Source organism: Mycteria americana, chromosome Z (genome assembly GCF_035582795.1).
Source record: "Mycteria americana isolate JAX WOST 10 ecotype Jacksonville Zoo and Gardens chromosome Z, USCA_MyAme_1.0, whole genome shotgun sequence".
NCBI lineage: Eukaryota > Metazoa > Chordata > Aves > Ciconiiformes > Ciconiidae > Mycteria > Mycteria americana.
Genome location: NC_134396.1, coordinates 41,495,561 through 41,511,056, shown reverse-complemented (window position 1 = coordinate 41,511,056; position 15,496 = coordinate 41,495,561). Strand labels below are relative to the sequence as shown.

The following is a 15,496-nucleotide window of genomic DNA, read 5'->3' as shown; positions in this document are numbered from 1 at the left end:
TCATGTGCATTTCATCTCTAGTCTCCACTTCAAAATCAAGTTGTTGACCCTGTAAATGATTCCTTTTTAGCTTCTGTATCTTCTTTCTGCTATGATAATATGCTGAAGTGTCATCTTTTAAGGTGCAGGATTTTTTGTGAGATTTGTTTGCGGTGGTTGCAAGGGACGTGGTGACTGACCTGATTTTGCACAGTAGGTGCGTATATGTAAGGGAGAAGGTGAGGAAGGACCTGACAGTGGATGTGTAAAATGGAAGGTTAGAAAAAAGGGAATTAACAGGTAGAAAAAAAATGAAGGAAGATATGAGTTATAGGGATCACTACAAGAGGAAATACTTAGGCATTTGAAATTGAACAAGAAGTCAGGGACCGGTGGTTTTGATGTTGATGATGGGAGCTGGTTGTTTCTGCTGAACCAAGCTTCTGAGGGGTCTCTCATCTGTTACATGGATTGTCTGAACTAACCTTTGTTGTTTTCAAGATATCCAACAGCTGTTAGACAACTTAGAAAAATGACCCATAAACTTGACCCTAAGTGATTGGTTTCTTCATGTGGTGCTATTTTTCTTTCATTTCAACAGAGGTCCAGCTAATACATTTTCATGAATCAGAAGTGTCAAACTATTCAACCTTGCTGTTAAGTGAAGACAAAGATGTTCTGTATGTAGGAGCTAGAGAAATGATCTTTGCATTAAACGCAGTGAATATTGCTGAAAAGCAGCACAAGGTATGCATTTTAATACATTATCCTCCATGTAAAAATCATACTCCAAATTTGACTTCATTTCCTGATATCAGTAGCACTACACTTTCGGTGATAGGTACCTAAAAGAGAAAATACTCTGTGTGGGCTACTCCTGTGTTTATTTCTGGAAGATACTATAGAGTAAAACATGCCATCAGATGAGAGGAAGAAATGGGAAGTTGTATATAATTAGAAGTTGGAAGTAATTAGAGGTCTTCTTAGGTATTTTCTTCTTTGGGACAGGTTGCTGGACTGGAGGGACTTTTGGTATTATCTGTAATGGTGGTTCTTATACATATTTTTATTGTCAGGAGTGGGCCACTTCCTGTTACTCTGAATCAGAAGGTAATCTAATCCGAAACAGAAGCAAAGTTGGAGCTTGCTCAGGAGTGGCAGGCTGCAGACGCTTCAAAGGAAATGAGGGCCCTGTCCTTTTGGTTTCAGCTTCTGTTTTGTGTTTCTAGGTGTGTCTGCACAGCATGTGGTGGTGCAGACAGGTCTGATCCAGCTTGCTCAGAGAAGTACTCTGGATGTGCTGACGCTGGCTCCTCAGAGTAGATTAGCCCGTGCAGAAGTCTGCTAACATTGTATTGCTTCCAGTCCTTTCCAGGCTCCTGCTTCTTATCCCATCAGCAGCACAGGCTGACACTTAGAGGTGTGGCATGGAGTCCTACCCAGGATGTTTTGGAAGATGCTCATATGATTTTTAATCTGAACAAAATGTTCACAGGTGGTGGTGGGCAATTTCACCAGCATATAAAACTTGTTTTATTGAGTGCGTGTAACTGTCAAAGTTGTACTCCTCCCTATAGTGTAAATTGGTCCACTAAGTTTTCTTTGATTGTGCCCTGCGCCCCCCAAGTGTTTTTCATTCAAGTGTAAATGAAATTAAGGAGTACTTAAAATTGAGAAGTACTTAAAACAGTTACAGTTGCCTTTCCCTAATGCATCTGGTAATGGCAACTTCATTAGCAATTTGAGGGGAAACATCATGATGAACCCAAGGGGTAATAGCAGTGGTTTAGCCCCACTCAAGGCACATGCATTTGGAAGTGTCACCTCCTCAGGAAAGAATGGCTTTGAACCTTTGAAAGCTGCTTGCAAAATGGCTTGCATTTGCTGCAGATAGTCATAGGGTTGCCGGTTTTTGTATGTTACTGCAAGATTTTCAGACCTTGCATTGAATTAAAGTGCTTCGAATTTGCCTTTTTGTTGCTTGCTTTTTCACTTAGTTACACTGGAAGGTCACTGAAGATAAAAGGACTAAATGTGCAGTCAAGGGCAAATCAGAACAGGTACGTACGTTTATTGAACTTTGAGAAAGATGTTATACATTTCACTTCAAGAGGAGTGATGTTACAAGAAGAAAGGCTCCAACTGTTTGAAATTAAAATTTTCAAAGAATCACCTAAATTCTTTAATTAACTTGAGCTTTTGAAACTGCAGCATGCTTAGTCTTTTTTTTTTTTTTTTTTTTTTAATTATTAGTTCATTGTTTCTTGCTGGTGAGTATTATTTGAATATTTGAAAATCTGGACACACCTTGATGTGTGCTTAATGTTACAGGTTTTTCCATTAAAATGATAAACCACTATTACTTTCACTGAGGTAATTGATAGCAACTGTTGTATTTTGTTATGGCAATAATTCTTCCCCAGCATTTGATTTTACAAAATGACTGATAATTTTGTTTGCTTTGATTTAGGGCATAGGGTTTATTTACTAGGCCAGTGCTGTTCGACCAGTGTATTTTTCACTAACTACGTGTATCCTTACTGTGGTGCTCAGCGGCTGTGCCCTTGTGGCAGCACCTTGCTGGTGTGACTGCTCAGACAGCTCCCCAGCAGCTGAGCAGCGTGATCTCCTGCCAGTTCAGCAGTGCAGGCAGCTCAGCCCCTGGGATCCCTTGGCGTTTCTCAGAACCATGGACTCCTCAAGACTGCCAGTGCAGAGACTGGCTTGCTCGTTTTGTCTTTCTGTGGAGATGGTTTACTTGAGGTGTTTGACTGTATTTGGATGTACCTTTCCCCTTGTGTGGTGCCACTTCGTTTGGTGAAGTGAAGTGAAGGTTTGCTGGGCAAGACTGATGGTCACGCTTTTAGCACAGGTTTGAAAGTGGAAGTCTGCAAGCCCTGCGAATGCAAAAAGCAGTCCTCCTCTACACTTGCAGGGATTTGACATGGGCACCCCTGAATCTGCAGCCTCTTTGATTCGCACTGTTATAAAACCCCAGGTGCTGCATCCAGGGCTGATAGACATGGGGCTCCTCAAAGTGGGAGTGGGCGCTCTCTCCCTTGGCTCAGCTTTCCTTGGCTCAGGAAAGGTAGTAACCTTTCCTTCGACTGACAACCATCAATACAGTATCCTAACGTGAGGTGTGGTGGGTATTTAAGGGCCGTTTCCTCCTTGTCTGCCTCTTCAGGATGCACTTGGAGAGTGTTATTTGTGTTCTCCCGGTTCAGTTGGGGTTACTAGTAATAATATTCACATACAGCCAAAATGAATGAGATATGTGAATTTCTCTCGTGCATAGTTTAGTGGATGGTGTGTGCATCTCCACCAGTCCTCTGCAGAGATTACTGGTGTTAGTTAGAAGGGATGTTAGACCCCAGAAATAGGTACTTTGCCAGAGCTCCAAACTTCTCTTCCCCCCTTTTTTTTTTTTTCCTACCCCCAGTTTAGCAAGTCACACTGCCAGCCATGCTTTTTCCTCACTGTACTCATAACCTTTTACTACTCATGTTTATGTTGTAGCTGTGATGTTTTGTAGTGCAAGTTTCAAAGGGTCAAGGTATTAAGCCACTGCTGTTATTTCTTACACTAAAACGGGCAGTCCTCTCCCCCACCCATCACCACTGTGCTGTTTAGTGCCAGCAAAAAGCATTTAGGCAGCTGTTCAAGGACCTCATCTGGCAGAAAACTGGTTTGGGCCCCCCCCCCCCCCCAGTTTTCTGCCATACCAAACCTACCATACAGTCACAGAAATACCTGGTTTAGCTCATAAGAAGGAAGAGTAAGGACTGTGTTTATACTTGCTTAAGTACTTTATGGAACTACAGTACAGTGGTAGCATCTGGCTGTGTACCAGCAAGAATTAAGCGGTGTTGTTGATACTGTCTCTTCCCCGCCATGCCCCCCCCCCCGGGTGTTTAGAGTTGTTTTTCCTTGGTATTATTCTGAAACTTTATGGTAGCCTTTATGCAAGGCTTTGCTCAAATTTCTTGTTCTATTTCAGAGCCAAAGGAATTAAGCTTCCTTGGATGAAAGAGTAATTGATATTAAGGACTGAAAAAAAATTGACAGATACAAGTGACAAAGCCTTGTAGCTAATTTAATGGTATTAGAGGTTTCTCTCTTAAGAAACAACCTTGACTATCACTTACTGTTTCATCTAGGCTTACAAGGGATGACAAAGTCTAAAAGTTACTCCATGTTTAACTAGTTGTTCCCATGGATCGGATGTGTCGGAGCCTGTGCTTTGATGGAACAACTTGAGATGCACCCTGCTGAGCATATGGTACTTGGTCATGTTACCCTCATAGGTATACTGAGGCAGCTGCACACTACTGGCTGTAGGAAACCAGGTGCTGCAGGGCTAGAGCTCCTGGACACTGTAGGGAGATGGTGTCCCAATGGTGATTGTATCACCCAGCCTTACTGGTGTGGTATAAGCAGCGGCAACAGATAAGCTGATAACACAACTTTATTTGTTTATTTATGTTGGAATGTGGAAGCTGTGGTTTATCAGACTGGTCCTTTTCTCATCCTCTGTTACAGACCGAGTGTCGTAATTATGTGCGTGTCTTGCAACAGCTGAATGATACTTTCCTCTATGTGTGTGGAACTAATGCATTTCAGCCAACATGTGATTACCTGGTAAGAATGTACATATGTTTTGACCCAATAACAACTGTCACTTAAAAGCAGCTCATTTAAACAGTGAGTTAATCTCCATTCCCAAAGACTGGTGCAATTGCAGTGCCATTCAGTAACGTTTGGAGCATTTATTACACTGTCCCACAGTAATGATGGAGTATGGTTCCTTTTTCAGTTCCTTTTTCAGGAAATTGTACTGTTTCTTTTTCAAAGCGCTTACTGAATTATTGATTGATCTTGTTTAACTGCAGATTTACTTTTTCTTCGCTTTCATAATTCTTTGTGTATTGTGTGTTAGCATAAAAACAGTTTCTAAAACTGAGATAACTTCCATCCATTACCGAATCTCCCTGAAATTTCTCAGATTCCTGTCTCGTCTTGTCTCTGCTCCTGGCTGTGCCACAGCTTCATGGTGCTGAATGCTTCAGAGTGAAGTCTTGGCGCAAAATCAAAACTCCCTTTTCTCACTGCTGACTCTTGTATGGTTCTCCTTAACTGCAGCTCTTAACAATTCTGAAATTGAGGAATCTTGTAATTGTTTGTTCTTTTTTGTCTCCTGTGCCTGCAAGTCTGCCTGCCATCACCTCTGGAACATTGCCAGAAGTCATTGCCCTTAGCTTCCAATGTCTTCATTACACAGTATAACTGATAACTTCCCCGGTATACTGTGCCTACAGTTCTCTGTCATCTTCCTGATCCTAATTTCTTTGGTTTTGAAAGGATTTATAAAGTAGCAGCTAAAGTATACTGTTGCTTTTTAAAATTTAGTTGGATTATGCCCCATCTCACAAATTTAACATAATCTTGAAGATTGCTAAATCCAGTTCAGAAAGCCTTCTTAATTTCTAAAACTCTCTATTTTTGTGCGGGCTAATTCAATAATTGCCACCTCTTTCCATGTATCAGTTAAATTCTCTGCCTTTCCTGCTGTCTGGCTTTTTTGGGTACTCTTTCTTGAGGTCTGTCTGGATTTAACTTTTTGTCTTCTGTTCTTTTCTGCTCCCACCCTCACAAATCATAGGATCACATATCCTCTCTGTCTGGCCTCAATAAAATTTTCTGAAAACGCATATGCCTTTTATAATCTTACAAAAAATGCCTTTGATGCTGGAAGTTGATGATATAGTCCATTATTTAGTGTTAATTTTTCAGTTACCTTTGCATGAGTCAAGTGGCTGAAAGAAAAAGTCCTAACAGTTGTTTTGTGTTTTCAACTTAATTTTTTGCAGAATTTAATTTCATTTGAACTTGGAGGTAAAAATGAAGATGGTAAGGGCAGATGTCCATTTGATCCTGCTCAAAGCTACACATCTGTTATGGTTGGTAAGTTCAGACTTTGCATATCTGTATTATGTGTTAAAAATGTTCGTTCTTTTCCGCTGTCATTCTCCAGCCTCTCAATACCAAAATGGTAGATTGTATCCATATTTCTTAATCTTTACTGTTTATCTAGATAGACATTAAAATCCTAAGTAGCCAACCTTAGCATGTTTCTTAAAAGGAGAACTTAAAACTCTAGGTGGTTTTGGAAGCAACATTTAAAATACTAATATTTAAACTGTTTAAAGGTGTTTAACGTACTTACTCCAGGTAGTCTAAATGTACTTTGACTGCCTTTGTAGTATCAATTACTGTCATTTCAGTAAATTTAACAAGTAGAAATTTTTAGCTGCTCTGAAGACATACCCATGAGGCAGAATAGAGAAGTGAGATATTGATTGCGAGTATATTACTGCATGGTTAGACACAACTGAATCTTCATTTGGTGAAACCAGACTTCATGGCTGTACTGTGGTATCACAAGATCATAAAAGAGAAACAAAGTAACACAAAACAGGAAATGAGAAAGAAAAGACGACACTCCCTGCATTGTTGCCTAAATGCTTAAAAGTTGAGTTTAAATAAAGGTGGCATAGAAAGAGAGTAAAATAATTACTCCCAAAACTTCTGTGGCATTTCTTAAGTAAATTTGCATGTTTGTGCATAAACTGTAGGTTTATGTGTTAAGTCTTAAAGCACTACAACAACAGTGCTTACTTTTGCCAGTTGCTTGTGTTAGAGCAATAATAAACCCAAGTGTGGAAGTGTTAGCCTTGAGAATGGTCAGCAGAAATATAAACGTAGAAGACTTGTCTGGTGCAATTTAGAGGAAGTCCTTGTTTATCTTTTCTTGTGGGAAGCTTAAGCTTACATAGTCTCCTGAAATATTTATGTACCCTTTCTGGTGTCCAGTGCATAAGAAAGTCTAAAATATTTGTTTTTATGTTAAAGATGAAGAGCTTTATTCTGGGACTTCTTACAATTTCTTGGGAAGTGAACCTATTATTTCACGGCACTCTCATCAGAGCCCTCTGAGAACAGAGTATGCAATACCTTGGCTTAATGGTAAGTGGGCATGAGAACTGGCCCAACCACATTGTTTTTCCTTCTTCAGTGTGACACTTAGAGACAAAGAGTTTTAAGTGTCTTACCTGGGGTAAGGGGCATTGTCTAATATCTCAAACAGAATGGATTTTGTTATATGGGCATACACTCACATGTGAGTGTGTGCCCTCATCTGTGCCATCAAGAGATTTTATTTTGAAAGTTCACGATTTTTATCAGCATTGACAATGAAAACAGCTTCAAGACATACAGGCTTCAACTTGCTGTTAAAGGGCTACACTTTATTTCGTATCTACTTGATCATCCTTCCAGTAATGCAGCACAGTTACAGTATAGTAAGGAAGAGAATGGTTTTGGTCTCTAACAGGTTTTCAAATTGAGCTGATCATGGTTCCTAATGATTTCAGTTCCTGAATTTCAGAATTCACCAAGTTTTGTGAATGCTCAGAGGTTTGTGGCTTCCTGCCAAAAAGGACCAAAATCATGAAGTTAGCATATTCCAAAAGATGCATTATGTCCAAAAAGTACAGGCTACTGAGTTTTGTAATACATGTTGTAATGATACTGTCATTTTTAGTGTTTCAGCTAATAGCTGAAATAGAGGAGAGGCAGGCAAGGGAGGGTAGTTCTCCAGGCCCATTAGAAAACCATGCTTGAGCGTGGACTGAAGAATGTTGAAGTAACGAGATAGTAGACCATAGAGGTGTCTCAGGTATCTTAGTGCTTTCCCATAGGGTTTGTGGTTTGGTGGTTTTTTTTTTTTCTTTCTCTTTTCCCCTTTCCTCCCCCCTTCTCCCCCCCTTTCAAGTTAGTAGGCTCACATATAATATAAAATTCTTCTCTTGTATCTGCAGAGCCCAATTTTGTTTTTGCTGATGTGATAAGAGCAGATCAAAACAGCACAGATGGAGAAGATGACAAGATATACTTCTTTTTCACCGAAGTGTCTGTGGAGTATGAATTTGTTGGAAAACTGATGATTCCAAGAATAGCTAGAGTGTGCAAGGTGGGACGTAGTTCAATTTGCTCTTACTAATTCAACTAGAATTTTGTGTGTGTGTGTGTGTGTGTTAAGAAGCATTTAGTATTGTGGACTTACTGCCAATTAAATGGAAGTGGTCGAACTTAGTGAATCTCGGTGAATGAGCAATTTCAATCAGTTCTTCAGAACTGAGAAAACCTAATTGTTGCTTCGGAAACAAATAGTTGATTTAATTTTGCACAGTGGTGAAATTCCAGTACATCTGAGGGTTCTATCCCTGAGGGGAAAAAACCCAACCACCACAAAACCCAGCAACAGAAAAAGTGTCTCTCCTGGCTTTCCTTTTAATTTTTTTTTAAACAACCCTTAAGCTTAAGTACAGCTCCCTGGGGGACTGACTTTGATGGAGCTGAGTGGATAGGATGTTTGTCAAGTTACTTTCAAGTAGCTGTATACAAACAAAACCGTAGCTGTGTCCTCAGCAGAATAGCTCTTGACTGTGGTGTAACAGATGGGACTTCCATGAAGCTGTTAGAACTGCCAGAGCCTCAAGGAAAACGGTCACCAGCAGCCTGATTCTGTCACACTTGGTGTGTTTAAACTTCAGTGTGTTAGGCTGATTCAAATATGTACTCAGGAGTGTTGGTTAAAAATCTTGTTGATGAAAGAGGTTTTCTCCAGGAGAAAATGTTGATTTAACAAAAACCTTTGCAGTGGAATGTATCAATTTCCTTAGGATTTTTTTTTCCAACAGGAAATTTATCTAGCAGTTTCATTTTGATGAGGTTGAAATGTTTTATTTTGACTTCACTGGTTTATATTTAAACACGGAAGTCAAAACATCAATAACAAGTTAGTGCCCTTGAGATTTCCATTAAAAAAAGCAGCTGGAGGCAGATTTACATGGGGCTTATTATTATGGCTCTCTGCCCACTGACAGCTTGTGCATGCTTTAAAAGGGGAGTATCATGGAATATGAGAGCTTTATTGTTGCGGTTTATTTGAAATAGGAATCAATGGCAGGTTGCAAATCTATAAGCATTTGTACTTAATTGTTTTCATAAATTTTGCAGATTTCCTTTAATACTTTGTATAACAGCACTGGAAAATGAATGGGAAGTATTAATAATGTTCAAATATGCCTGCTTTTTGAAGAGAAGTAGCAGAGCTACAGCTCAAGTATCAAGTATTTTGAAACATTTCTAATTGCTATATCTTTCCTTCTTTAAGCCTTGGTTCAGCAAATCATTAATAAAGGTGGTAACTGCTTGCAGGATTAAGCCATTGCTGCATTTCTTCTAATGAAGTTATTAATGTCAGGCAAGTTTAAGTGATATTGCAACATTAGAATTTAAATCGCAGTTTAGATGTCACAGAACAAAGGCAATTTGTCAAGTGAAAAAATACTTATTTCACTTAAGGGACAGTATAATATTTCCACGGTCATTTTACTTGTTCTAATAGGCAGTTTTTTCCTAAGGGTACATTGCTAATCTCAATTTTTCAGATGTTGCTGAAGTATGGTTCTTTTGTAAGTCTCATATCTCACCTTACCTCTATATGTTGATAGAAACCATTCTCCATTATTTTTGTTGAATCAACTAATTTTCCTGTGGCTTTCTTACTTTTTCTGTTTGTGAATGTGTTAACATTTATTGATGTTGCTATAGATGAAATGTTAGAAAATAACAGGGCTCAGTAATTTCACGCTGTATAGCAGTGGTTCTTAAATGCAAAAATACTGCTAATTCTCCTCACAAACACCTTTTTATTTTTTTAACATCAAAAGAGGGACCAAGGAGGATTAAGGACTTTGCAGAAAAAATGGACTTCCTTTCTCAAGGCCAGACTGATTTGTACCATCCCTGATAAGAATTTAATTTTCAATATTATCAATGATGTTTTTATTCTCAAGTCTCCAACTTTGAAGGAACCAGTGATATATGGAGTCTTCACCCCACAACTGTAAGTGTGGTATAGCCTTTTCCTGGATAAGTACTTTTAATCTCAGTTGGTTACTACAACAAGTAATAATTACTGCTATAATTTTTTTTCCCCTTTCTTCCTGAACTTTTAGGAATAATGTGGGGCTGTCAGCAGTGTGTGCATACAATCTGTCTACTGTAGAAGAGGTTTTCTCAAAAGGAAAATATATGCAGAGTGCTACAGTAGAACAGTCTCATACAAAGTGGGTACGATACAATGGGGAAATTCCTAATCCTCGACCTGGTGCGGTAAGTTTCTGTAATCTTGGATCTGATGACTAATCTTTTTTTAATGCTCAGGAGTAAAGAAACTAGAAAATATTAGATAACCTACTAAAGCTTAATTTTAGTTTGCCCTGATCTGGTTACTTTTTGTTGTAAAGACTTTGTGGAAAAACACTCAAGTGATTTATTCTGAACTTTGTATCTGGGAATCAAAGTGGGGTTTTTTAATTTATAACTGAATTCTTTGCTGGTTTTGTATATTCATTATTTTATTACTAATTTCCTAGTGGTGAAATAGATGTCAGTATACATTAGGCAACATCAAATACTTTTTAGTTCAGATGAACAGAAGGATAGCAATCGTTGCATTGTCTCAGGAGGCTCAGCAGGTTTATCCAATGCAGTGTATTGCTCTACAAACTAAAATGTTCATAGTGTTGGGTCTCTTTCATGCTTTTCTTACTTTCTTATATTCCCCGCAGTCATCTTGTTGCTACTGCTGAATGAGGTGACAGTTAAAAGTAGTTAAGAAGCATAAGAGTCCAGAAAGAATGTTTTCCTAAAATGTATTTTGGGCCCAAACAAAAATGTAGTCCGAAGCTCAGGGTTTGATGCGTCATAGAAGCCAAAGTGCTATGAGACCCAAGGGCCTTCCTTGGTAGAATGAGTATAATGTAAAGGTGTGCTTACTGGCCAAAATAATGCAGAGAAGAAAATGCATGTGGCTGCTGTTAGTTGTCTCTATTTTGTACAAGTATACGATATAATTTCATTGTCTTTTTTTTTGGTTTGTTCCCCTCCCTCCCTCCCCTGCTAGTGTATAAACAATGAAGCCAGAGCATCAAATTACGTGAGTTCTCTGAATTTACCAGACAAAACATTGCAGTTTGTTAAAGATCATCCTCTAATGGATGACTCAGTGACTCCAATGGGAGACAGACCTCGACTAGTAAAACGAGACGTGAAGTACACTCAGATTGTAGTAGACAGAGTCAGAGCACTCAATGGCACCGTATATGATGTTATGTTCATCAGTACAGGTGAGTTCTGCAAAACACTTTTTTTTTTTTTTTTTTAATGATGCACTGATTCTTGAGGCTGAAGTGTGTTCTAAGAGAAACTCTTGAGATTTCCATATTTACAATGCTTTTACACCAGCTGGTGTTTTCATTAAAAAGTAAGGGGCCATGGTGAGTAAGTGGAGAATCTTACATGCTTTGAAAAAGTATTGAAGGAAAAAAAATGCAAAACTGCAATGACTGCAGCAAAACACACCTAAGTTAATCCGTAAGTGGTCATTATTTGTCCCAAAATGTTATTTCTTGCTCAGAGCTCCTTATGATGGTAGGTTTAATGGTTGCCATTGGCACAGAGTTATACAGAGTCTTCAGCTGAACAGCAAGCAGATTATTGAGACAACTTATAGCAATTGTGCAGTTTTTTTCCTGCCTTTTATTTTAAGGATCTTAAATATATTGCTTTGTTGTTTCAGATCGAGGAGCCCTGCACAAAGCTATCAGCTATGAAAATGGAATGCATATTATTGAAGAGACACAGCTTTTCCCAAACTTCGAGCCAGTCCAAAGTCTCTTGCTTTCATCCAAAAAAGTAAGTGCTATAAGCATCACAGCATTCATCTATTTTTGCTCTTCCACAAAACTTTTTAGTACCACCTTGTAATCTTGTTGTGACGAAAGAAGACCGTCAGTGTGCACAGAGCCAAAGGCTGCATCTGTAACTCCTCGCACTGCAGCAATATCTCATATCGCCTGCTGCATTTCAGTGTGTTTGGTAGGTGGCAAGCTTCTGAAGGTATGTAGATATGGGGAAGGTGGGGTGGGGGTGTGGGGGCACAGGTGTGCATGTCTTCACTTGGATTCCATGTGTAGAAGCTGAAAGCTGTAACTTGTATTAAGGTACCAGTTTTCAGGTTAGGAGTAATGTAAAAATCCTGACCCCTTGTGGCCGTTGCAAATCCGTGAGGAAAGATTCTCGGGGGTTTAGCAGAGGAATGGTGTATCTTTATGAGGAAATAACCTAAGAAGAGAGAACAGTCTTCTGAGACTCAGAATTGTGGCAGAGACACTCATAATTGTGGAACTAATTGGTTTCTGCTGTTCCAAATCTCGCAGGCTCCTGCATGCTAGATGTGTAGTGAGAGCAATCACGTTGGTGTGGCTGGGGGTGAGGACCTCTGGTGAGGTCCTGTCGGGCCGGCGGGGCACTAGCTGCAGCTCCAGCTGTGGGACACAAGCTCCAAACCCAGCAGTCGTTCTGTGCTATCAATCCGTGGCTGGGTTTAATCCTGGAGTGCTTTTGTGACAGTGGGAGGACAATAACTGTGTGTACTTTGTACACTAGTTAGGCTTCTGGCCCTAGTTACTCAGACCTGCAGATCTGTGAATGTCTATGAAATTATTACCCTAAGCAGAGGCTTGTAGTATCAGACCCCTCAACTGGCGAAACTTCAGGGTTTCTTAAGGAAAGAAGGACTCTTTCAAAGTGTCTGGTAGTAATGCTGGCATTCAGTAGCTACCTAGTGATTGATAAATGCTCTGCAGCTAGGGATTTAGGAATACTGCCAAGATATCTTAGAAACAGCTTTTGTTTTCATGTGATATTTAATAAAACTTTGCACGCCAACATGATCAGCTCAGTGGAAGAATGCTTTATGCCATAATTCTTTCAAGATCATCTTGCACGCTTATTTGTCCTTTCACGCTTAAAATAGAAAGAAGTCTTGAGGACAGAGTATACTTTTGATAGACAAATGAAAATCAGTGGTTAAAAACTTCCATGCTCATAGATTTCAGTAAAGATGTTTGTATTATTTTTGTATGATGCATCACACTGGCAATTTAATATATGTGTGTGTGTGTATATATATATATAAAAAAATGTTTGCTGGTTTCTTGTGCTTTATCTGCAAAGAAAGCTTCAAATGCCTTGCTTTGACAGGACGTTTCAGCATTTGCCCTGTGATAGAAGATAATGATAGATAACTCTTCTAGTAAATATGCTAATGCCAGTTCTTCTAATTGTGGGTAAATTGTGGGATCATTCATAAATTGGCTTAATTATGATTCCCCCATTTCTGGGGAGTGGAAGGGAAGCGATAGGCCTGATAATAAAGACATATGATCTAGCAGCTTTTAGTACACACTTGGTAGACAAGGCTAGTGTAGAAATGATTGCACTGAATTTATTCACTCTGAATCCAAGTGCCACATGCTCAATTCCTCAAGAATATCTTGAAAGGGGGCAGTGTGAGACATGGTGTAGGGGCTGCATAGGGGACGTTCTGTCTTTTCACAAAGAAACTTCTCTCTTAGGATTGAAACAAAACACTGCTTCCTGCATGGCACTGTGGGGAGTAACAGCTTGTATCTTCTGCAAGGGAAAATTTCCATGTTGCTAGAATAACTTTTGACACATAAAACTAACACTCAAAACTGAAGCAGTGCTGCCCAGTACATTCCCATAAAAGCAGCAGTCCTTTTCAGCGGTGAAGAGTTGGAGGTTGGGACAGGTGTCAGAGTCATGAAAGCTGTATAGTCATGGTACCACCTAAGCAGGGATTAGTTCTGCTCCCCAGTGTGAAAACACAAGTTTCTACTCCTTGGTCATCACAGTCAGTTGCTACTGAAGTGCTTCATAGAGCTCGTATTGTGGTATGTGTAGTGGATTAACCACAAGAGGGTAATAGTTATTATCCTGATGGTGGGCTTCAGACCTCTCTGGAGTCAGAGTCCTTTCTGAACATATTATTGCAGTAGTCTCCAGGCCCTTCCCATATACCTTCACCTTGTTTGGAGGGTGGCAGGCAGAGTCAGATGAGCCTACAGTAGATCCTTGTAACTCCTGCTTGACTGAAGGATGTGTCTGGATTTTTTAAAATGGCCTGCTCAGCTTGCTGCATGTTCTCTGAACTTGTGGATGTACCAGCTGGGAACCATGCTGAGGCACTACAACCCATGCGCAGTGTTGCACTGTTGGCTTGGATGTTAGCTAGCAGAGTGCTAGAGATGAGCAGCATCCAGTGCATTGGGGGAACTTTTCCTAGAAAGCTGTACGTCCCCACCACTGCAGACGTACTGTGGACACTCTGTCCTTCTGTGGACACTCCAGCATAGTCCAACATTAACCTAAGGTAAATTTCAGGATGAAATACTGCATTTGAATGTATGTCCCTGAATTTTGATTCTCTTTCAAAGTCCATCTTCCAACAGTGCCAGCAGATTCTTTTTTGATCCAGTTTTGTCTTTCATCTTGCAGTGTCAAGAGTTTCCTTAAAAGCTGTCTGCATGCTTCATATATGAGACGGATCCAAACTGATTTGTGGTTGGTCTTGTAGCTTCCTCTAGAGACTGCTGTTAGTCAGAATGCATCGTTCATTAGCTTAATTTTAGACAGACTTCCTCATGATCATTGCACTAAAGAGACTAACCTTTTCCGAGTTCTCATGGCAAAACCTCCTTACATCCTTAGTGCAAGAGTGACAGCGAGCCCCAAAACCTAAATTCAGCCCTAAGATGCCCTGTTAGTTGTTTTCTTGAGGCTGTTTCTGATGCCAAGACCACAAGTCTGCACCACAAACATGAGGTTTTTGAAGACTGTTTCTCCACTAGAGATCTTTCTTGGATGTCTGCCCATCACTTTGTGACCATATTCATTCTGCTGGAGTCAAGCAGCCTCACTGCAGACACTACTCCTCACTACGTTTCTACATACTGGCATCCGTATGGCTGCAGTACACGAAAAGCAACTCTGTGCTTGGATCCAGCTCATTTGCCATGACAACTGCGGTAGGGTGCTGATAAATCCACTCGGTATTCTGCTCAGGGTGAAGCCAACCCACTGCCAAGGTGGGGTGTGCTGTTCAGCTTTGTATGCACAGCCTCTCAAAAGGACTTAGAGGGTCGGTCACTGGTGGTTTTGGGTTGCAGCACAGGCCCTTTTCTTGAGGCTCTGCATAATAATATGTAAATTCACAGTGTACCTTTAGCCATTGGTTTCCCTGAGCTTTGAAACAGATGAGTGAATAGGGCAGCTGCCTGCCTTTTATGAGAAGGATGTTTGGGATGAGCATGGTCTTTTCCTGCTGTGCTTGGAGTGAGACTTGTTTGGGATCCCCAGCAACAGTGGGTCAAACAGCTGTTCTGTTTATATCCCCCTTTTCCTAGATGTCATGCAGATGCTGTTTCCTTTGAACACTGTCCAGTGTTCCTCATTGGATGGCAAGTAGGCAGCTACATTTGACTCTTGTAAGGTCGATGCTGATGTGGCTGCAGAGACCTGA

At 40.1% G+C, this 15,496-nt stretch overlaps 1 protein-coding gene across 3 annotated transcripts in view; it reads left to right on the top strand.

Moving 5' to 3' along the window:
* The window catches only part of SEMA4D (semaphorin 4D), a 102,608-nt gene that overhangs the window by 67,652 nt on the left and 19,460 nt on the right, over positions 1-15,496 (top strand). For all 3 annotated transcript variants that reach the window (XM_075526193.1, XM_075526192.1, XM_075526190.1), the window contains 10 exons: positions 581-726; positions 1,977-2,039; positions 4,522-4,620; positions 5,850-5,943; positions 6,892-7,005; positions 7,860-8,011; positions 9,777-9,952; positions 10,065-10,221; positions 11,015-11,237; positions 11,690-11,805. In XM_075526193.1, coding sequence (XP_075382308.1) covers positions 581-726; positions 1,977-2,039; positions 4,522-4,620; positions 5,850-5,943; positions 6,892-7,005; positions 7,860-8,011; positions 9,777-9,952; positions 10,065-10,221; positions 11,015-11,237; positions 11,690-11,805 — 1,340 coding nt within the window. The remainder of the gene's footprint in view (positions 1-580; positions 727-1,976; positions 2,040-4,521; positions 4,621-5,849; positions 5,944-6,891; positions 7,006-7,859; positions 8,012-9,776; positions 9,953-10,064; positions 10,222-11,014; positions 11,238-11,689; positions 11,806-15,496) is intronic.